The following is a 24,950-nucleotide window of genomic DNA, read 5'->3' on the forward strand; positions in this document are numbered from 1 at the left end:
GGTACCAGAAGATTGGGATCATCCCCTGCATATTTTCAGACCACAATGCTTTGAAACTAGAACTCAATCACAAGAGGAAAGTCGGAATGAACTCAAATACATGGAGGCTAAAGAGCATCCTACTGAAGAATGAATGGGTCAACCAGGAAATTAAAGAAGAATTAAAAAAATTCATGGAAACCAATGAAAATGAAAACACAACTATTCAAAATCTTTGGGATACAGCAAAGGCAGTCCTGAGAGGAAAGTATATAGCAATACAAGCCTTTCTCAAGAAACAAGAAAGGTCTCAAGTACACAACCTAACCCTACACCTAAAGGAGCAGGAGAAAGAACAGCAAATAAAGCCTAAACCCAGCAGGAGAAGAGAAATAATAAAGATCAGAGCAGAAATCAATGAAATAGAAACCAAAAGAACAGTAGAACAGATCAACGAAACTAGGAGCTGGTTCTTTGAAAGAATTAACAAGATTGATAAGCCCCTGGCCAGACTTATCAAAAAGAAAAGAGAAATGACCCAAATCAACAAAATCATGAATGAAAGAGGAGAGATCACAACCAACACCAAAGAAATACAAACAATTATAAGAACATATTATGAGCAACTCTATGCCAGCAAATTAGATAACCTGGAAGTAATGGATGCATTCCTAGAGATGTATCAACTACCAAAACTGAACCAGGAAGAAATAGAAAACCTGAACAGACCTATAACCACTAAGGAAATTGAAGCAGTCATCAAAAATCTCCCAAAAAACAAAAGCCCAGGGCCAGATGGCTTCCCAGGGGAATTCTACCAAACATTTCAAGAAGAATTAATACCTATCCTTCTGAAACTGTTCCAAAAAATAGAAATGGAAGGAAAACTTCCAAACTCATTTTATGAGGCCAGCATTACCTTGATCCCAAAACCAGACAAAGACCCCAACAAAAAGGAGAATTACAGACCAATATCCCTGATGAACATGGATGCAAAAATTCTCACCAAAATACTAGCCAATAGGATCCAACAGTACATTAAAAGGATTATTCACCACGACCAAGTCGGATTTATCCCTGGGCTGCAAGGTTGGTTCAACATCCGCAAATCAATCAACGTGATACAATACATTAACAAAAGAAAGAACAAGAACCATATGATCCTCTCAATAGATGCAGAAAAAGCATTTGACAAAGTACAGCATCCTTTCTTGATCAAAACTCTTCAGAGTATAGGGATAGAGGGTATATACCTCAATATCATAAAAGCCATCTATGAAAAACCTACAGCGAATATCATTCTCAATGGGGAAAAACAGAGCTTTCCCCCTAAGGTCAGGAACGCGGCAGGGATGTCCACTATCACCACTGCTATTCAACATAGTATTGGAAGTCCTAGCCACAGCAATCAGACAACAAAAAGAAATCAAAGGCATCCAAATTGGCAAAGAAGAAGTCAAACTCTCACTCTTTGCAGATGATATGATCCTTTATGTGGAAAACCCAAAAGCCTCCACCCCAAAACTGCTAGAACTCATACAGGAATTCAGTCAAGTGGCAGGATATAAAATCAATGCACAGAAGTCAGTGGCATTCCTATACACCAACAACAAGTCAGAAGAAAGAGAAATTAAGGAGTCGATCCCATTTACAATTGCACCCAAAACCATAAGATACCTAGGAATAAATCTAACCAAAGAGGCAAAGGATCTGTACTCAGAAAACTATAAAATACTCATGAAAGAAATTGAGGAAGACACAAAGAAATGGAAAAACGTTCCATGCTCATGGATTGGAAGAACAAATATTGTGAAGATGTCAATCCTACCTAGAGCAATCTACACATTCAATGCAATCCCCATCAAAATACCATCCACTTTCTTCAAAGAAATGGAACAAATAATCCTAAAATTTGTATGGAACCAGAAAAGACCCCGAATAGCCAGAGGAATGTTGAAAAAGAAAAGCAAAGCTGGCGGCATCACAATTCCAGACTTCCAGCTCTACTACAAAGCTGTCATCATCAAGACAGTATGGTACTGGCACAAAAACAGACACATAGATCAATGGAACAGAATAGAGAGCCCAGAAATGGACCCTCAAGTATATGGTCAACTAATCTTTGACAAAGCAGGAAAGAATGTCCAATGGAAAAAAGACAGTCTCTTCAACAAATGGTGTTGGGAAAATTGGACAGCCACATGCAGAAGAATGAAACTGGACCATTTCCTTACACCACACACAAAAATAGACTCCAAATGGTTGAAAGACCTCAATGTGAGACAGGAGTCCATCAAAATCCTAAAGGAGAACACAGGCAGCAACCTCTTCGACCTCAGCCGCAGCAACTTCTTCCTAGAAACATCGCCAAAGGCAAGGGAAGCAAGGGCAAAAATGAACTATTGGGACTTCATCAAGATAAAAAGCTTTTGCAAAGCAAAGGAAACAGTCAACAAAACCAAAAGACAACTGACAGAATGGGAGAAGATATTTGCAAATGACATATCAGATAAAGGGCTAGTATCCAAAATCTATAAAGAACTCATCAAACTCAACACCAAAAGAACAAAGAATCCAATCAAGAAATGGGCAGAAGACATGAACAGACATTTTTCCAAAGAAGACATCCAAACGGCCAAGAGACAAATGAAAAAGTGTTCAATATCGCTCGGCATCAGGGAAATCCAAATCAAAACCTCAATGAGATACCACCTCACACCAGTCAGAATGGCTAAAATTAACAAGTCAGGAAATGACAGATGTTGGCGGGGATGCGGAGAAAGGGGAACCCTCCTACACTGTTGGTGGGAATGCAAGCTGGTGTAGCCACTCTGGAAAACAGTATGGAGGTTCCTCAAGTTGAAAATAGAGCTACCATATGATCCAGCAATTGCACTCCTGGGTATTTACCCCAAAGATACAAAAGTAGGGACCCGAAAGGGTACGTGCACCCCGATGTTTATAGCAGCAATGTCCACAATAGCCAAACTGTGGAAAGAGCCAAGATGTCCATCAACAGATGAATGGATAAAGAAGATGTGGTATATATATACAATGGAATATTATGCAGCCATCAAAAGGAATGAGATCTTGCCATTTGCAACGACGTGGATGGAACTGGAGGGTATTATGCTGAGCGAAATAAGTCAAACAGAGAAAGACATGTATCATATGACCTCACTGATATGAGGAATTCTTAATCTCAGGAAACAAACTGAGGGTTGCTGGAGTGGGGGGTGCGGTGGGAGGGATGGGGTGACTGGGTGATGGACACTGGGGAGGGTATGTGTTCTGGTAAGCGCTGTGAATTGTGCAAGACTGTTGAATCTCAGATCTGTACCTCTGAAACAAATAATGCAATAGATGTTAAGAAAGAAAAAAAGAAGAAGAATGTAGCAGGAGGGGAAGAATGAAGGGGGGGAAATCGGAGGGGGAGAAGAACCATGAGAGACGATGGACTCTGAAAAACAAACTGAGGGTTCTAGAGGGGAGGGGGGTGGGAGGATGGGTTAGCCTGGTGATGGGTATTGAGGAGGGCACGTTCTGCATGGAGCACTGGGTGTTATGCACAAAAAATGAATCATGGAACACTATATCTAAAACTAATGATGTAATGTATTGGGATTAATGTAACAATAAAAAATTTAAAAAAACCTCTGTCCGGCAACTCACAGGAATAATGACAGTAATTTTTTCTAAGATATTAATGAAATGGTACTTTATTTTTATTAAAATAGTGAAAGTTAAATGTTCACACATCAGAAACAATAAGGCAATAAGGTATAGAAAAATGGATACCAGACGAGGATGCTCAGTCCTAGCTGCCAATCTGATGACTGATGATAAATGATTTAGTCTTTTTTTTTTTTTTAAAGATTTTTTATTTATTTATCTGAGAGAGAGAATGGGAGACAGAGAGCATGAGAGGGGGAGGATCAGAGGGAGAAGCAGACTCCCCGCTGAGCAGGGAGTCCGATGCGGGACTCGATCCCGGGACTCCAGGATCATGACCTGAGCCGAAGGCAGTTGCTTAACCAACTGAGCCACCCAGGCGCCCCTCATTTAGTCTTTTTAAGCCTCAGTTTCTTCACGTATGTAAGTGATAAAATTGGTGAAGATAAGCCAAAGACTTAAATAAGTCTAATATATTTATAAAGCAGCTTTATTGCTATTGCATTTCTGAAAATGCCAAGTGTTTTGCAGGGGTTCAGAGCACTCCTTTACAAAGGTTCTCTCTCTCTCACTCACCTTCTAGCCATGAGAATAAACAAAGTGCCAAGTACCTGGCAATAAAGGTGTGTTAAATGACTGAATTCCTCTTTGTGTTTGGTTAGAAAAGTACGAGCAATAGGGCTTAAATTAAGATAGTAGCAACAATTAATAGATGAGTGAATAAAACTGATACGAACTTTTCTCCCCCAAATATGAAATAAGGAATAAAAACCTTTTACTTTTCCCTGAATTGCCATTTGCCCAATTTGCTCATACCTAGATATTTCTGATACTGTTCTAATGATATTAGGACATTTGTGTTCCAATAATACCAATGTTTACAGCTCCCTAAGCACATCCTATTATTTCAGGCCTCCATGATCTTGCACATGCTGTGCTCTCTGCTAACTTAGGAGGATTTGTTAATTTGGCAAACTATGAATCTTTTTTAAAACCAAGTTCACATGTTATAACCTTTAGGTAAGACTCTGTGTCCTCCTCTGTCAGTTAATTACTCCATCCTTTGTGCTCTTTCTGTACTTAGTGCATACTTCTACAGTTTTACTTAGCACACTGTACTAAATTACATCTTTTCCTGTTTAGCTCAACCCTAACAAGTGAGCCTCCTGAGGATATGGACAATGTCTTTTTTATTTCCACAACTCTATTGCCCAGCACATAGTTCACAATAGAAATGTGTAATGACATATTTGGTTTTGAAAACAACTGGGAACACAGGTATATAATGGGTGTTTAATGTCATTTAATGGGCCAAAGGATGTCACACACCTTGTGGGCAGGACAATCCTGCATTCTGCCCCAAATGCCACAGGTGTCCCATGCTAAGGCATGGCAATTCACAAAGCCCCTTTATACATATTAGCATTTATCTTCACAATGACCCTGTGAGATAGGAATCTTTCCCCTATTTCCCAGATGAAAAATACTATAGCTAATAAGGTCTTAAGAGACAGGTCTCACACTAACTACTGGCAAAGCTGGTATTTGAACCCTAATGCTCTGACACTAAATCCCAGTTGAGTTTAATCTATTAGTGCATTATATTCCCTCTTCTCTAATTCGAAATACAGATATTTCTGGCTTGAGTTTCAAAACTAACCAAGTGGGAAGGTGAATATGTTTACAGAAGTAAATTTTAGCCTAAGATACATTATGTGTTAGATTGTGGTATGTATTTGTAAAATATGATATAATCTTCATCCTATGTTAGGTGTTTTCAAGAATTCAAGCCCCAGAAGGTGACAAGAGAGTTACAAAGTTAGGAAAGTGCTACATAATTCATAATTCTGAAAGTGCTGGAGCTTGTTTTCAACAAGACTGCTGTGTTACACTGTCTAGAACACCAAAGGACTTGGCTACAACTCTCCATCGACTGTTAATGAACTGACACTTTGCCCACAGAAATTCATTGCTGACTTAATGAAGGAAATTAATAAGAAAATTGGATTCACTTAATAGAAATTAACTTTACAACTATCTTTGCTAGAATACATCAATTTGAAAAGATGAGATATTTGTATTTACCTTAACTCAAAGGCCAATGTAGAGAACTATTTATATGCATTTTGATTTTCAATAAGGCAATTGACCTGATCTTTGAATCAATAGCTAGACTTGGTGAAAATAATTCAGAAGGTAACAGTGTAAAGACAATGGCAAGCAAGTCAGAGCTTCAGATAAGTTGTGAGTAATGTCCCAGGAGTGATTTAACAATGATAGTCCAGTTAAAGATTTTCTTAAGTAGATAGGTAACCAAAAACATTTGACAAAATATTACTTGAGAGCTTTCTAAGCAAATGCCTTAATGTAGACTGGACTATGAAAACAAAATTTGAAACTGCTAATTTTATTAGAAACCATAAGAGGGGCACCTGGGTGGCTCAGTTGTTAAGCATCTGCCTTCAGGTCAGGTCATGATTCCAGGGTCCTGGGATTGAGCGCCGCATCGGGCTCCCTGTTCTGCAGGAAGCCTGCTTCTCCCTCTCCCACTCCCCCTGCTTGTGTTCCCTCTCTCGCTGTCTCTCTCTCTGTCAAATAAATAAATAAAATCTTAAAAAAAAAAAAGAAAGAAAGAAACCATAAGAGACTCTTAAACTCAGGAAACAAACTGAGGGTTGCTGGAGTGGAGTGGGGTGGGAGGGATGGGGTGGCTGGGTGATGGACATTGGGGAGGGTATGTGCTATGGTGAGTGCTGTGAATTGTGTAAGACTGATGAATCACAGACCTGTACCCCTGAAACAAATAATACATTATATGTTAATAAAAATAAATAAATAAATAAAAATGCTCATTAAAAAAAAAGAAAGAAAACACGAATCCAGCATCTACAGGTGCAATTTTGGTAAAACAACCACCCCCTCCAGAATGAAGTTTTGCATTTCTTTTTTCTTTTTTTAAAGATTTTTTATTTATTTATCTGAGAGAGAGAATGGGAGACAGAGAGCATGAGAGGGGGAGGATCAGAGGGAGAAGGAGACTCCCCGCTGAGCAGGGAGTCCGATGCGGGACTCGATCCCGGGACTCCAGGATCATGACCTGAGCCGAAGGCAGTTGCTTAACCAACCAAGCCACCCAGGCGCCCCTGAAGTTTTGCATTTCTTACTGCACGAGAGAGAGAGAGGCATGAGACGATGCAATGCTCTGAGGCTTGCATCAGGTCCTTGAGTATGCCATGCTCTGTGGTAGATGTGGAATAATATGGAGATACTGCCTGGTTTCCCTGCGAGAAACAAAAGTGCAATCCCAGAAAAGGTTGCCCTGAAAAGATATAAGGCAATGCTTTTATTCCTTCTGTTAAATATTATAAAATGACTTAAGGAATAGAGGACAAGTGGTCTCTTACAAACGCTGTCTCTCCCCTAGCAACTGAAACTGTGCCGTTAAAGGCGTATTATTCAGTTCTTAAAAATATAACGCAGCTTTACCTTGAAGCACAGGATTAATGTTCTGAGCTGCATCATGCTGCCAGGATTTGAGTGGGGGAGGGATAGCTGCTCTTGCAGTCTTCTCACCTTCAAAACATTGTAGTCTCATCGTCTCAACAGGCAACTGGTTTCTAATTTCAGAAAATGATTGAGTTTCTCATGAACAAACTTATTTTTATTAAAAAGTTGGACTATGGCCCATTATGATCAAGTCTGAGAGAGCAGGGTCTAAAGAAATAGATTTTTCAGTTGTTCATAAATGGTAAGAAAATGTTACTGGGATTCAAACTAAATCCTAATTATAAAGTTAATGATGAGGTAACCAATCTGGGACCCAAGGGTCACCAAGGAAGTTAACACTTAAGAGCTATAAAAAATATGAGTAGTACTGTTATTTGTTCTTAAAGAACAATACATAATACATTCTCTTATCTTTGATTCTGAAGATAAGCTCCCACTGTAGAGTATGTTACTTAAGTGTGTTTGCCTTAGCAACCAGGGATAGCAAGTTTAATCTACGTTATTTTCTATACAGATTCTCCAAATTAGGGTTAGTAAAGAAAAGGAAAGTTCAGCCAGTACCAGCTTATAGAAACATTTAATGTTCACAAAGAACTATACCCTAGAGAACTTGTAGAGTGTGCTCCCTCTCTATTTATACTGTGGTCATTCATTCATTCTTTCTTGATATGAAAGAATTTAGAAAAACAAAGGAGGTCACAAGGAAGGTTCTATAATACAGTCAAGTATTTTCAAGCCAATCTAGAGGTTAAGAAATCTTTAATATTGGGGCGACTGGGTGGCTCAGTAGGTTAAGCATCTGATTCTTGACTTCGGCTCAGGTTATGATCTCAGGGTGCTGGGATCCAGCCCTGTGTCAGGCTCCCCGCTCGGCAGGGAGTCTGCTGGAGGGGTCTCTCTCTCACTCTCCCTCTGCCACTCCCCCCATGCTTGGGCGTGCACTCTCTCTCTCTCTCAAATAAATAAATAAATCTTTAAAAAATCTTCAATATTTTTATTCAGAAGTATTAGGCTCTTTCGGTTTGAAGGGGCAGAAATTCAATAAGAATACTTTCAAGTAAAAAGAGTCATTTGTTGTAAGGTTACTGGGAACTTCCCACGAATCCAGGAGAATATGAACTACTAGACCTCAGGAGGGCAGGAACAATGCCAGCTCTGTAGACTGGACCCGCTCTCATTTCCATCTCCCTTCTCTCTCCTGAAGCAGTTCTGTTTTCCTCCTTTTTCCCCAAATGGCCTTTGTTGGCCCTGCTAAACAGAGCCCTGTAATGGCCATCCCAGAAGTTACTCTACATGATTTTTCAAATTCAAATACCCTAGAAAAAAATGAGTTGTAGTTCTACAACTTTCCAACTGCAAATTCCTGAGAGAGAAATCTGACTGGCTCAGTTTAACTTTCTGGGCTGAGTTTTAAGTCCGATATTGTTGGCTGGTCTACAGACTGGCTGCTGGAGTCAAATGTCCACTTTTGGTTTAATCAGGTATGGCCATTGAGGGAAGGATCACATGGCATAAGAGGGAGCTGCTAAGAAGAGGCATTGGTGCAATGCTTAGAACAGGTAGTATTCACAACACCCAGAAAAACAAGGAGTCAAGAAACCAGAATAAGAAGTAAGCTATAGAGCACATGAGGTGAGGCATCTCAGGAAACTAAGCAGATACTGGATATTTAGCAAAACATTCCTTTTATGACGAGTTTGTGTATATCGCCGGAGTGGCTGTTCCACAAAGGTAACACAGTAGGCTACTACTACTGATATTTAGAGTTTAATCCATCTCATTTTCTATGACTCTAAGTTCCCTATGGACAGGGTCTATCTTGAATGGTTCCTAGATGTGGTAATCCCATTCCCATGTCCACACATGCATACAACTGACCCTAAGAAGGGACTCCCTAGAAAATAGTTTTTCCCCTGGTTATTAGGATTGGAAGCCCTAGATTATTTACCTGCTTTTGGAACACAAAGGGATATCTCTTTTCCACTATAAGATGAACTCCACCAGTCTCTACGCTGTATCACAAGACCAAGAAAAGGGAACAGAAGCCTTTAGGGACAAAACCTCAGTAATCATGGGAAAGCAATTCTGAACATTCTCTTTGCCATTTGGAATGAATAAACATGCTTTCAAAAGGGATATCATGGCTCTCTCAGGTTGCAGTCATGCTCCAAATATGACGGCTGCCAACTCTCATTCTGGTAGTGGGCCACAGACATGGCTGCTAGTGACTGGGAGGAGTGAACAAGGTAACATATGCAAAGCACCTAGCACAGTGAGTGACTGGCACCGAGAACACACTCGGTAATGTTAATTAAGGTCTGTCTCCTCACCAACGCAAAGGATCAAGTAAATGCAATATTGCCAAGTGGATAAACTGCATAAAATCACAAGTTTCATTTTATTTTACTTTGGAGAATAAATTTGTGATATCTTATAAATTATCTTCCTAGGAAGCAAAATTCCACCTCATATCATTCTAAATTCATTTACTTTTATTATTATATTTATTTATATTTATTATTATATTTATATTTACTTTTATTATTATTATGATTCAGTGACTACTGTTTCACAGGTAAATGTCTATACCATGAAGAAGCAAAAAAGCAACTCAATTTTTTGATCTGAATAAATAGGTATACTTCATAAAGACAGCAGTCAGAAGGATCTATTTTTTTTTAATTTTTAATTTTTTTTAAAGATTTTATTTATTTGACAGAGAGAGACATAGTGAGAGAGAGAACACAAGCAGGGGGAGCTGGAGAGGGAGAAGCAGGCTTCCCGCTGAGCAGGGAGCCTGATGCGGGGCTTGATCCCAGGACGCTGGGATCATGACCTGAGCCAAAGGCAGACGCTTAACGACTGAGCCACCCAGGCGCTCCAGAAGGATCTGTTTTTCAACATAGTTTAAAATGGGGGCAATCTTATATATACCAGTGTGCTCTGGCTCTAAAACTGTGATAAGGATGACCAAGAATACAGGTCTAGCATTCCCATTCGGCTTTTTGAATAAGTAACAGTTACAGATACTTGATATAATTACAAGTACACAGAAATTTAAAGACAGAATTAAAAAAAAAATTCCTAAAGTCTAGCTAACAGAGTGGTCAAAATCAAGAGGACCCTATTTGGCTGAGATGTGATCATATTCGAAGTCCACAGAGTCAAGTATTTAATGAAGTGAGTTCTTTTACTGCTTTATTTCCAACTTTGGGAAAAAGAATTTACTCACATATTCAAATGATATTTTTTAAGATGCCATTATGATTTACAATAAATAATAATATTGTTTTTATAATAATAAAAAATAATATATTTACTATGGTTTCTGGTCCCAAGAAATTACAGTCTATTTGGGGAGATGACAGTACAACAAATGGAATACTTAGCAAGATAGTACATTAATAAAGTGCTAAACTGAACTATTTTCTAATGTGTAGGATATTTTTTCAGTGATTTAGATGAAGACGTATGTGTTCTGCAGATCAACTTTAGGTCTGGCACAAAGTTAAAGAAAAAGACACTAAGTTAGAGGTCAAATCAGGATCCAAAAAGGATCTTGACAGGCAAGGCTAAAATTTACCAGGATGAAGCTTGGGTTTAAGAGGAAAAAACAAATGCCCAAGTAAAATGAACAGATTACAGCTCTTTAGAAGCCAAACTGACACAGAGTGAGGGACTTAAAGCTCAGTAATTAAGTAGGGTAATGTAAAGTCAACCTCGTAACAACTACAACAAAAACCACCAATATTAGCTAAGTGCTTTTGTTGTACAGGGCAATTAACAAACACATGCACTTTTAATTCTCACAACAGCCAACAAGCCCTACCCAACATGGTAGTGTTACTGTTTAACTGAGGCTCCATTATAACACGCGACTTGGCCCAAGGTCATATAACTAATGAGTGAAAAGCAGAGAATTTAAGTTCCGATCTGACGCCAGAGCCTGTATATTTTCTTCTATACTATGCTGTCTGCATTGCTTCGTATTGATGAAGCTACTTCTATATAAAAAATTGGGTCCAGAGGGACAATGAAGGAAGATAAGCAAGGCTGACAGAGAAGAAATAGGGTGCCTAGTGAGTTCTCCAGTTGAAAACCTAGAGTGCTTGGAGAGCTAACCATTTGGCCCCTTTGTTGTCTAGGAGTATAAAGAACTAGGGATACCAAGTAAGTAAAAGGCAACCTGGGGAAGACTTAGCCCAATGATCATTTTTCATGGCCCAAAAGGTCTGCAGGTTTCTTTGTGAAATAAGAACATCTATTGTTGCCCGAAAGGGGTCTGGAGATGTGGAGTGCCAACTCTCCCTTTTAGTATCACTGCTGCTCTGTAAATATAGGATTAAAAACACAACACAAAGCTTTGGCCACAACTTCTAGTCACAGCAGATCTATCTTCTTATTTACATCACATGGAGCATTCTCTATGCCCAAAAAAATGACAGACCACCATTTATTTTTAAATATTAAAAGCTATGTTAAACAACTATTATTAGCCTAAACCAAAGAAAAGGCTAGAATAGTCATTCATTCTTTTGTACTTGTTTTCTGCAATTAAAGTTAGCAGGTAAATTAACAGGAGTCATCCCCAAAGTAGATACCACATGAAATGAAAATTGCCTTGTTTCAGGCTGATCTTTCTTGGCACTGAAAACAATTTTATTGGAGCACATTTGTTAAGAAGGTTAATTTTGGAATACCACATCCTAATGAAGTCCTCTCAAGGATTCAAGGATTCAAGCAGTTTTATGGGCTTTCCCTGGTTCTAACAAAGGCAAAACAACCCACTAAGGATTTCAGAAAGGTTTCACAAATTTAAATTTTCAGAAGTGGGTATAATTCTCAATTTCACATTTAAAAAAATCTGCTAGAAGCAAATATTCACTCCCAGGAAGTTACCTAGCAACAATTATAGGGCAACTGCTGAGGTGCTATGTAGAATGAAAAGGGAGAGAGGCAGGGTGGTGAGAAAGATAAGCAGGGAGCTGGTCTCTCCATTCCCAGAGCTCAGTGCTGCAGGGACAGTGAAACTTGAGGTTTGTAGTCACAGGTGAGCCACATGGTAATTGTCCAGATGATCCACATGGTAAATGTTCCTCAATAGTGGCTGATACTTCTCAAAACCTCTGCTGTTTATTACTGAGAAAAATTAATGCAGGATACTAAAAAAACAAAAACAAAAAAACCCAGCCTCTCTGGGTAAGCAGAAAACAAAATGAGCTAACATGACAGAAGGTTCATGGAGTTGAGGGATGGGAGCTCCTCAGGGTTGGAAGGGGAGGGCTTGGGCAGGTTGAGAGCAAAGGAAGTCCCCAGGGACTATGGAAGGCCGAAGAGCAGGGCAGGGGTTTGTGCACAATAGTAGCTGGAAGGAATATGAGAAAGAACAGCTTCTGAGTCAAGCCACTGACTCATGCCTACCAGGGTGCTCTGAGTCTATACTAATTCTCACACAGCTGGGGCATGTCTCTTGCCCCTTTCTGAGTAAGCAGCATAATACTCTCATAGCCTTAATCCTTTAGCCCTGAAAAGTGAGGCTAATTTAGAAAGTAGAGTCATGATCTTGATCTGTGCTCAGGAGAAGAGAATCTTAGAATTGCTGCTCGATGCCCACTGCCCTGAGTGGAGCCCCACTTAGTAAGCAGTGCCTGGCTGAACACAAATCTATTGGCCTAAGGTGAGACTGAGAAACGAACTCTCAATCCTGGCACTGCGGTCAGCTCGTGGCCATCAGAGGTGCACTGGTCTGGACTCTCAGGATTCCAGGGCTCCTTGCCAATGTTGGTGTGCTAATTCTTGCTTAGGTCTTCTTAGGAGCTATGGAAACCTCTTCTGTTCCCTAAATGATGGTCACAGATAAGTACCAGAGCATGCTTTTTGCCACAATGACAAAAGTAGCTTTTGCGAAACAGGCATTTAATTTGGGTTACCAGCCAGAGAACTCAGTGTCATGCATGTTGAAACCTACCAGAAAATAAAACAAAACAAAAAAGCAGAACAAGACAAATAAAGAAGCTACAGGTGCTTTTAAGATGAACAATATGAGTGATTAACAGTTATCAAAGCACTGTCCCAAAGAATCAAAGGCCATTTCCTTTCTTATCTCAAATTTATTGTTTCATTCTTTCCTCTCTCTCTCTCCCTCCCTGTCAGTTAACAAACACTGAGTGATGACAACATGCCAAACAATATACTGTCAATAAATCCATTTTGATGAGGAACACCAACTCTCCCGGGTTAGAAAACCTGTATGCGTGCTCCGTAGAAAGATATCCTGACTCAAAGGATACCTATACCTTCTTTTATTAATCTCTACTTTGTCAGTAGAGCGAGGAACCCAAACTAATTTCAGTATCAAACAGTTTGTACTTAGAAATGTCTCATTTCAAAGAGACAACACTGTCTTAAGGCAGGCAAGACTATTACTTAGAAACTGTCACCTCAGATTTATATAACACTTTAAAGTTTACAAAGAACTCTCACATATATTTCACTTGATCCCCACAGTAGCACAGGAGAGGTGAATATGATTACCCCTGTTTAGAGGAAACTGATGCAACAAGAATAACGCACTTGCCCAAATTCTCCCAGCTAGGAACCAATAGAGGTAAAACAGAACCCAGGTTCGTTTGACTCCAAAGCCAGTGCTATTTTTATTTTACTAAAATGTCTCTCAGGAGGAAAGATAACATATTCTTGGAATTTCTTTTCTGTAGTATCCAATGGACAAATAAAGCACTCACTTACGTTGGCTAACTAAATATTTAAGTTTTCTCAGTGATATAAGTGAACTTTTATCAAAACTTCTCATTTAAACTCTGTAAATAAGAGTCTCCATAAAATATCCAAAAATTGTGCATGCTACCACTCCGAAATGTAATACTTCTGAACTAAAGCTGTCTGCTACTGTATCCCAGGTGGCCAGGGCTCACAGGGTGACTTAAGAGAAGGGGAAAGCAGATCTTGGGTCGAAAGCTTGTGCAGGATCCATATGATAAGGAGCAATTTGCAGTTAAAGACCAAACTGCAATCAGTTCTCACAGCTATTTGGCCAGGACTCTAGACTATGGCAGTCTTGGCTTCAGACTGCTCTTCTGTTAGTTAAGGATTTCTTCAAATTTCACAGCTCAGGCTTTTGTTAATGTACTTACCTCTTCTTGTACTCAACACAGAGAGTTACCTTTCTGTTACTACTATTCAGTTCCCTTCAATTTATGTAAGCAGTTACAGCTGCCCAGGAGTTCATCCATTCTCCTTGTTTTAGGATTAGAGAAGGTCATTGACCAAAGAGATTTCCTTTCTAAGGCTTTTTCGGCTCAATTTGAGTTTTGTAAGTGAAGTCGAGCACCTCTGTTTTTCTCCCTAATGGGGGGGGGGGTGTAAGTGTTTGCTATTCAAGCCTGAATACACATACAATTTTCTTATGGTCCCCCATATGGAAACCATAGGGCAGAAATGACTCACAAATGAAACGTGAAGGACAGATTTAAAAAACTATACTTACTTAGGAGGAATTCGTGAAGCTGTGTTCACATTTGTGGTTGGGACTACTACTTGAAGAATGTGTTCAAGGGCTGTTAATCCACCAGCAACTTGAAATGCAATCTGATCTGCTACATTCTAGACAGAAACACAAATAGAAATTAGCCCAATTTCCCAGGCATAAAATTATCACCAAATGAAATATTCAGTTGTAGTGTCAAACATTCTGTTGGTTCCATTATTCTACAAATATTTATTGAATGTTTACGCAGTGCTAGGTACAGTAGGTCAAAACTGGTGAACACAAAAGACAGAGTTGCTGTCCCCCATGAAGCTTAAAATTTAGTGGATGAGAGCAACACCAATCAAATAATCATAAATAATATAATTTCAATTATGATAAGTACCTTAAAGAAAAAGGAAAGGTGCTCTATAAGAATAATGGGGAACCAACTATATACTGGAGGAAGGGTCAGCACAGGCTTCAAAGTTGAGGCTTTGAAGCAGGCAAGAGAAAAGGGGAAGGGATAGAGCACTCCATGCAGAGGACAAAATCTTTTTACACAGAATTTTTAGCAATACTTTGAAGGACCACATCATTTTGTAATGTTAATTTCCACCTAACAAGACAAATGGACTGCCACAAAGCCTTCCTGTCCTATTATTTTTCTCTTCAGTAATAGAAGATAATCTAATATCTAACCATCTACATGTATTTGTTCACCACTTCAGCTATTTTAGGGAGAATATTAAGTTACCATTTTAGAACTCAACCTATGATTATTTCTTCCTGTAAACAATTTCTAAATTGTTTACAAATCGCGTGAAAGGAGCATCTCTGAGTTCTTTGCATTGCTTTGGCATGGGGAGAGGCGAGAGCCATTCTACGGTACATTGTATTAGTTTTTAACACATACACAGAATCATAATCACTGCATCATATTCTGAAAAAAAGTAGGTCAGCAACCTGTGATGGGCTACATTGTGTCTCCCTGCCCCCAAATTCTTATGTGGAAGTCCAACCCCTAGTACCTCAGCATGTAACTGTTTTGAGGAGGTCTTTGAAGAGGTGATTAAGTTAAAATGAGGCTGTTAGGGTGGGGCCTTAATCCAAATGACTGGTGTCCTTATAAGAGGGGGAAAAGACATCAGAGATGCAAGTGCACAGAGAAAAGGCTGTGTGAGGCAGAGAGAAACCTGCTGTTTATAAACTAAGGAGAGAGAGACCTCAGGAAAAACCAAACCTGCTAACACCTTGATCTTGGAATTCCAGCCTTCAGAATTGTGAGAAAATACATTTCTATTGTTTAAGCTGCCCACTCGGTGGTAGCTAGTTATGGCAGCCCTAGCACACGAATACATAACCCCCCTATTATACCATCGCCTTATGTTTCTTGTAATAGTATTCTACAGTTGATGAAGCCTTGAAATATCTTTGAAATACTCAAGTATTTTTTTTAATTATAATATTTTTTATTATGTTATGTTAGTCACCCTGAAGTATTTTTTGGCGGGAGAGGATACACAGGGGAGAGATACAAGTTATACATAGGCTCTCTCAAACATGTTTGCCTGATTCTTCTGATGTTCTAAGCACAATGCTCTGCTTGATGTGGACTATTGATTACTGACTGGCTCTAGTACATGTCTGGACTTTGGTAGTATAGTACGTTAGTCATTCAATTACTCACTACATGCACAATAAAATACAGTTTGAGACTATAATAGCTTTATTGTGAATCCTAGACAAGAACTCATACTTTTAGGATAGATAATTAAGAACTTTTGTTATTAATGAAAAAAAATGTTTCTTTGCAATAAAACTAACAATCAAAAAATTAAAAAACCCAGGCATATTCAGTAATTTGAAACCATAATGCTGTTACCATTCTTTCTTATGCTAGGATGTCAATATGATTAGAAAATAATAATAATTTTGAAGATCTTATTTATTTTATTTATTTGAGAGAGAGAGAGCAAGCGTGAGCACATGCTGGAGGAGAGGCATGGGGGAAGGAGAGGGATAAGCAGACTCCATGCTAAGCATGGAGCCTGACTCGGGGCTTGATCTCAGCACCCTGAGATCATGACCCGAGCCGAAATCAAGAGTCAGACGTCTGACTCTTGGTTTTGGCTCGGGTCATGATCTCAGGTCTCGAAATCGAGCCCTGCATGGGGTTCCGAGCCCAGGAAGGAGTCTGCTGGAGTTATTTTTTTCTCTCTCTCTCCCTCTGTCCCCTCCTGGCGCTCTCTCAAATAATAAATCTTTAAAAAAATTTTTTGTATTAGCATATAATACAAAGAAAACTACATTAATCATAACTGTGTACCTAGATGAGTTATGACAAACTTAACACACCCTGTAACAACTCCAAAATAAAAAATAAAAAATAAAGCTTTATAACATCCCATAATATCCCTGATACCCATCACATTCACTCTCTCACCTTCTTCCCCAAATGTAAAGGCTATCCTGATTTTTAAAATCACAGATTCCCTTTGTCTTCTTTTCAATTCTATAAAAATGGAATCATACTTTACATATTCCATAGAATCTAAATTTTCTTTCTCAATTTTTTTTCTAAATTATCCATACTACTGCCTATACCAATATTTCATTCCTTTTCCTTGATGGAATATATTATTCCTTCATCTGATTATATACCTCAACTTATTTTTTTTTTATTGGAAAAATTTACTTTAGTGTCTTTTTTTCTCCCTTCTACATTAATTTCACTTTTAACATTACAGGCTGAAAATGACTACTATCTTATTATCTTACTCAGCTTATTTAAATGTTTCACTGCTAACTGACATTTGGGTTGTTTCCACTTTCAAACTCGGGATGCTGCTGCTATAAACATTTTGGTACATGTATTTGTGCAAATGTGACATGCAGTTGTGCTGCATTTATGCTGAAGAGTGGAATTCCTGGGTCACAGAGTATACACTGGTTCAATTTTATTAGCTATTGCCAAACGGCTTTTTTTTTTTTTAAAGATTTTATTTATTTGACAGACAGAGAGAGAGCACAAGCAGGGGGAGCAGCAGAGGGAGAGGGAGAAGCAGACTCCCTGCCGAGCAGGGAGCCTGACGCAGGACTCGATCCCAGAACTCTGGGATCAAGACCCGAGCGAAGGCAGACGCTCAACTGACTGAGCCACCCAGGCACCCCCAAAGGCTTTCTAAGGCATTTGGAACAATTTGTGTACACAATGCAGTGCAGTAATAATTTCAGTTATTCTACATTCACACCAAAATTGATTTTATCGTTTTTTTTTAAACTTCAGTCATTCTAATGGTGTATAATGGCATTTCATTGAGGTTTTTACTTGCCTTTCCCTGATAATCAGTGGGATTGAACACCTTATGTTTACTGAGTAGTTTTTTAAATTGAGACACACTTTAATTGGATGAAAGGCTCAGATCTTAAGCATACCTTTCAAATAAATTTGAGAAATGCTTATCAAGACCCGAACACACTTCCATCACCTTAGAAAGTTCCCCCATGCCACTTTTACAGTTGATCCCCCCCTCCTTGGAGCAACCACAGATGTGATTTACAGTACCATAGATTATATACCAAAAGCAAAAGCAAAAAAGCAAAAATAAATAAGTGGGACTACATCACACTAAAAAGCTTCTATGCAGCAAAGAAAACCATCGACAAAATGAAAAGGCTATCTACTGAATGGGAGAAAATATTTGCAAGTCATATTTCTGGTAAAATATATAAAGAACTCATACAACTCAATAGCAAAAAACACAATCTGATTAAAAATGGGCAGATGTAAATATACATTTTAAAAAGACATACGACTGACAGGTACATGAAAAGATGTTTAATTAACATCATTAATCATCAGGGAAATGCAAATCAAAATCACAATGAGATATCACCTCACACCTGTTAGAATGGTATTATCAAAGAAAGAAAGAGAGAGAGAGAGAAAGAAGGAAGGAAGGAAGGAAGGAAGGAAGGAAGGAAGGAAGGACGGACTAGTGCTGATGAGGATGTGGAGAAAAGGGAAACCCTGTGTACTGTTGGTGGGAATATAAATAGGTGCAGCCACTATGGAAAACTGTATGTAGGTTCCTCAAAAAATTAAAAATACAAGTACCATACGATCCAGAAATTCCACTTCTGAGTATTTATCTGAAGCAAATCAAAACACTAATTTGAAAAAAAATATGTACCCCTATGTTCAATGCAGCATTATTTACCATAACCAAGATGTGGAAGCAAACTAAGTGTCCAATGATAAGTAAAAGGTATACAGAAGATATGGTACATAAATACACGGAATATTACTTAGCCACAAAAAAGAATGAAATTTTGCCATTTGTGACAACATGGATAAACCTTGAGAGCATTATGCTAAGCGAAGTAAGTCAGGCAGAGAAAAACATGTGGAATCTTAACAACAACAACAAAAAGAGCTCACAGATACAGAGAACAGATTAGTGGTTGCAGAGGATGGGAGGGTGGGGGAAGTGGGATGAGTGAAGGGGATCAGAAGGTAAAAAGAAGAAACAAAATATAGGTTAGTTTTGTCTATTGTAGAATTTCATATAAATGAGATCATATAGTATGTATGAATGTTTTCTGGATTTAATTTGGTAGTGAATGGTTATTCCACCAGCAATGTTTCTATTGCATCTGGTACCATGGAAACATCTAAAGCATAAGGAATACAGCAGAGGAACACTGAGTCAAGATAGAGAAGTAAACACATATAAATACCTCCTTTTTTCTTATACTCAAAAGAAGTAGGAATTATAGATAAAATCTTTAATAATGTTAAAAATGCAGAACCACCTTAAAAAATAAATGCAACAGCTCTGTGAAACGGGAATGGAAAAGCTCAAAGTAAAGCATAGGGCAAGGGTCCAACTTTCAGCAGATTCTTAAAAGAATATTTGCCCTTCTAGACTTTTCCCTCTTCCTCAGCTTCCACACTGATTCAGCCTCCAAGTTCTGATTATTCCATTTCTGTTGTAGTTGTCAACTCTTGCCTACTCCCATCATGTCAGTTCAGGCTTTCATGGTCTCTTGCTTGATGTACTGCAGCAATTACCTAATTAGTATCTTTGGATCCACGCTCACCCCACACCAGCCTATTCTCTAGAGCAGTGTTTCCCAAATACTCTAAGATCAAAGTCAGGGTTTTATTCTTTTCCTTTCCTTCCTTTGATTTTTACTCCACTGTAGACCAATACTTTTGTGAAATGCAGTACAAACGAAATACCTATCAAATGAGGAAAAAAAGATGTACAAAATAGGAGACCACATTTTAAAGTATTAGATAAAACAGATATAATTTACTCTGCCAATTTGCTAAAACTTACTCTTGATTTGTGTATTTATCTCACCCTGTTCTAGTGACAGTGGCCTCGCACTGGACTGGGGACTCCCTGTTGAGTCATCCTGCTCTGGATGCCTATATATGCAATGAGGATAATATCCTCAAGAGTAAATGTAATCATGCCATTCTCTGCTTAAAACACTTGAATGACTTCTTCCTCACTATCTACAGGAGGCTCAAATTCCTTAGCACAAGTCTTCAGAATCTGATGCCCCATTAATAGCCTTCTTCCCTGCCATGCTCCTGCCTCTCCCTCAACCAAATTTCCCACAGGGCCCGTTCTCTTTCATGCCTTTGTGCTTTTGCATCTACTGTTCCTCCTTCCCAGAGGGGATGATCCTCCAGCATTTTATCTTTGTATCCCCCACTGAACTCAGAGCTTCCTGAGGTCAGGGGCCATGTCTGCTTCACCACATCCTCAACACTTGGCAAAAGGGATTGCACTCAGTTAAGTGCTCAGTCAATGGTTGTGAATGACAGTTTTAAGAAAGAAGGCTGATGAGGAGGGCACGTTCTGCATGGAGCACTGGGTGTTATGCACAAACAATGAATCATGGAACACTATATCTAAAACTAATGATGTAATGTATGGGGATTAACATAACAATAAAAAAAATTAAAAAAAAAAAAGAAAGAAGGCTGATAAGGATACTTGTACATGATTTGACTGTGAAAACACAGTCAGTGACTTCTCTGGTATGACTGCAGGATAAAATCCTTTACTCCTTATCGTGTGTGCCTTGTAGAATAGTTTTTCACTGTAAGTGAGCTTCATGACCAAAGAATAAAATTCAGTTTTTCAAGACTGAAGGACATATTCACCTCGAGCCTCCTTAATAGCCGTCAAGGAAGGTACATCCATTTCAATGTAAAGCCTTCATATACTGATATCTCTTAATTCAGAAACAAAGTATGTTATACCTCAAGCCAAGCAGATGTACCAATTGATGCAATCTGTCCACAGGGAATAAAGTAGCACCACTGCTGTTCTTGTAGACTTTTCCACAATGGGAGAGAACTGGGTCAACATTGCAGAAGTAGAGGGGAAAAGGAATGAGTAAAAGCAGACCATTTTAATGTATACATCTACATTTTAAAAACAAAACAAAACTCAAAGCCTTTTATGCAGTGCCAACAACATGGATGTGACCTCTTGAAAAACTTAAGATATAGGCTCTAAAAGACATTAAGCAGGAAAAAATATGCCAATTTCAGGAAGATAAAGGCCATTCAAAGCCAAATTTTTACTAATGCATTATTGAAAATTGAAGTTTTAATTTATCACTTGCAGCTATTCAAGGGAATAAACCAAAAAAGCAAAACCAACTATGAAATAAAAAAACCTCACAAATCTCCCTCTGGAGTCATGGCGGTTTCTGGCTGTGTGGACTTCTGCACTGCAAATGCAACAAGCCACTTCCAGATTCTCTTCCATCGAACATGGCCAGATGGCAACCCTGTTTAGGATCTTCCTAACTTCTCCTTCATCTCCAATATCTTCTCTTCATCCCATCATCTCTGCCCTACCTCAGGGCCCTGTTCTGTCAGCTCCTTAAGTGTAACAGCTGACTCACCTCTGCAGCCCCAGTTCTGGATTAGAACAGGCTTGATGAATACCTGATGGATGAGAGACTGAACAAAAGGATGAACAAATGGAAAGACTTCTCTCCGAAAGCAAAAAACGCCTTGTGAGCTATTAGAGGCTAACACAATCCCGAGGCCCCTGAGAAAGGAGGAACACCTCCTTCTGGATCCCACTCCTTCACACAGTTCAAATGAGTAGTGCTTCTTCCTCTCTATACATAAAAGTGGATGAAACAATCCTATGATATCCTATGGCATTTTCACCTCAGGAGGACAGAAAAGGGAAAATCAAGCTCAATTGTTGCCCAAATGTTAAAATTAAGGAAGGAACCCACCTTCTGAAGCATATGGCATTAAAAGCTCTATAAGCAAATACAAAATGGAAATCACATTCACACAACAATCCACAGACTCAAAGGATGCAGAAGAGTCTTCCCTTTCCTTTTCTTCTCTGAGCCCACCACACTGACTTCTTGTGCTAATCACCCGGTACTTCTATACACTGCTCTCTGTACTCCTGGACATGTTAATGCCACAATGGGAATGGATGCTCCTCAAATACATTGTCTGGGAAAGACCCAGATCCAATGTTTTTCATGAAGCCTTTCTGATAGCTTCAATTAAAGTTAAAGGTCTCTGTATTTAACTGTACTTCTCTTGGGGCCCTAATCACTTCCTACATTACCCCACACTTATTTGTGTTCATGTACTTGGTGTAAAGCGTAAACTCTCCTATCTCCGCATTCTCAATCAGGGTCAGGCAGAGGATGCACACACTGTAGGCACCAAGGTAAGTTTGTTTAATGATGGACAATATCTCATCTAAAGAGGTGAACTAGGTACCTTTCCTTTTTCCTTTTACCCCTTTTCCAAATACACTGCATTCAGACGTATGAAAATGGAACACTCATAAAGAGCTCTATCAGTTCTGATTTGAGTGAGGAAAAACTACCTCTAAAGATGAAATGTGTGGCTTTACTTACGTACCTGGTGTAACACCTTAATAGCTCTGCCTTCCTCTGCTCTCTCCCACTCTGAGACTGACAACTGACTAATAGGATTAGTGGCTCCATTCTAATAACCCAGCTTAGCTGAAGGCCAGCAAAAAAATGACAGCTTCAATCTGAATTACATGGCCTGGGAATCCATTCAATTATTAACTAGAGTAACTGTTATTGCCTCTCCCAATCAAAGGAGAGGCAGCTGTTAATCTTCCGTGGCCTACAAAGGCTGGTGGCCTTTGTACTTGACTTCCCTATAGACGGTAATTATGTTCTTTGTGATCAGGGAGGAAGGCCTTCCTAGCCTTTTAGACAGAGGTGGCAGATGGGGAGAACTGTTTGCATGTTCATTAGCAGGATAGGCTAGATTTGTTCTGAGCATCTGGTGGTACCTTAAGACCTGTTTAGAGATAATACAAGTAGGTTTTAGGCAAGTCCATACATTTAGAACTCAGTAGCCCAATTTATAGAGATGAGAAGATCCTGGAGTAAATTTTTTTATGGTTATTTTTCCCATATGGAAAATTTTCCTAACACCTAAAGGACATCTTCATTCCTCTGCTATCTTCACCTGCTAGTGTTAGCTTAAAAGAAGCTAGCATGATGAGCTGATAGTCCTTGTTCTATGACTTTTCCCTTCTAAGCCTTCTAATGTGGGCTTCTTCAAATTCCCATAATCTACATAATGTCTAGGCTCAGCTTTGCAGCTGTACACTCACACTTGACAGGACTCAGGTGTTGGGGTCAAGAATATCACAAGGAAATCAGAAGCTTAAGGAAATGTGGTGCCAAAAAGAGTAAAATCATAAGCTACAGTTTGAAGGCTTGGGTAATAAGGTAAGTGGGGCTGAGAGAGGCCGGAAAAGCTTTCTCAAGATGAGAGAAACAAGTCCTTTGTAATGTTAATCGGAACTTGGATCCTTTGGGAGGCTCTCCCTAAGGGGGCTGAACTGTGCCATTTTTGACCTGTTTGGACTTAAGTGAGATGAGGCCAGGGTGAGTGGGGGAGGGGGGTGTGGAAACTAAAGGATGAAAGCAGGACCCAAGACCTCCTGTTCCTTCCCTTTAAGCTGTTATGAGATAGATGACCAAAGATCAGCTTATAGAGGTCAGTACTGCAAGCCAACAAAACACACAGTGAAGTTATTTTGATCTCCCTTACCCTCACGGGCTGCCAAGCTGCCTAGTGGCAGGCCCTGGCCAGGCCCAGCACTCCTAGTCCCAGTGAGAGACAGACTTAAAATAGACAAATGCAGTACAGTGAGTAAAGTGCTATAGTGAGGGGATGTACAAAGAACTGTATGCCCACAAAGGAAATGCTTCCTTTGACTAGTTCTTCAGGACAAAATGGGTGTCCATATGAACAGTTTTCTGAGTTATTACGCTATCACATAAAAAGACAAAAACCCAAAGTCAAGGACCTACATATGAGGTTCCTTGAACAACTGCTTTATTTCTCCCACCTTTCCCAACTTCCAGGCTACCTGGAACTTGAGGAGTCTTACCATAGCAGTTCCTCTTCCCCCCTATTTCTGCATCTCAGGTGTCCTGGATATTCTAAAGCTTACAGGCAAAAGGAACTTGGAACCGTGAAACCAGGGAGAATCTCTTTTGGGCAAGAATGTGACATGGACAGAAGTGAGTAACACAGACAAACTCCTTTAGGTCTAGCAGCAACCAGGGGGCAGGACCTTAGAGACTCAGAGGCTCTTCTCCACCTAGATGGCAAGGAAAGGGAGAGTGTTCCTACACCACTCTGTTCACTCTCCATCATGATATTTATAGTTCTTGACTCATTTTTTTATTATTTAATTATAGACTAGATCATACTGATTATACTTAATCACAAAGCAGACTGTGAGCTCCTGGGCAGCTGGAATTATGTTTATATAGAATCTAGCAAAAAAAATAGGTATTCAGATTACTCAGTCATAACAAAGAATGAGATCTTGCCATATGCAAAAAGAATGGACCTGGAGGGTATAATGCTAAGTGAAATAAGTCAAACAGAGACAAATACCATACGACTTCACTCATATGTGGAATTTAAGGATCAAAACAAATGAATAAACAAAGAAAAAAGTGACAAACAAAAAAACATACTCTTAAATACAGAGAACAAACTGGTGCTTGCCAGAGGAGAGGTAGGTGGGGGGACGGATGGAATAAAGGGGATTAAGAGTATACTTATCTTGATGAGCACTGAGCAATGTACAGAATTGTGAATCACTATACTGTACACCTTAAACTAATGTAACACTATATGCTAATTATACTTCAATTAAAAAAAAAATTTAAAAAAGAGTAGGTATTCAGTAAATGGCTGCTGAATCAAAAAAATAAAGGTACAGTCTAGTTT

General features: G+C 39.1%; 1 protein-coding gene across 6 annotated transcripts in view; it reads right to left on the reverse strand.

Moving 5' to 3' along the window:
- Window positions 1-24,950, reverse strand: part of SCAPER (S-phase cyclin A associated protein in the ER) — a 529,442-nt gene that overhangs the window by 145,180 nt on the left and 359,312 nt on the right. For all 6 annotated transcript variants that reach the window (XM_078079039.1, XM_078079040.1, XM_078079036.1 and 3 more), the window contains one exon: window positions 14,663-14,778. In XM_078079039.1, coding sequence (XP_077935165.1) covers window positions 14,663-14,778 — 116 coding nt within the window. The remainder of the gene's footprint in view (window positions 1-14,662; window positions 14,779-24,950) is intronic.

Source organism: Halichoerus grypus, chromosome 8, assembly GCF_964656455.1.
Source record: "Halichoerus grypus chromosome 8, mHalGry1.hap1.1, whole genome shotgun sequence".
Lineage (NCBI taxonomy): Eukaryota > Metazoa > Chordata > Mammalia > Carnivora > Phocidae > Halichoerus > Halichoerus grypus.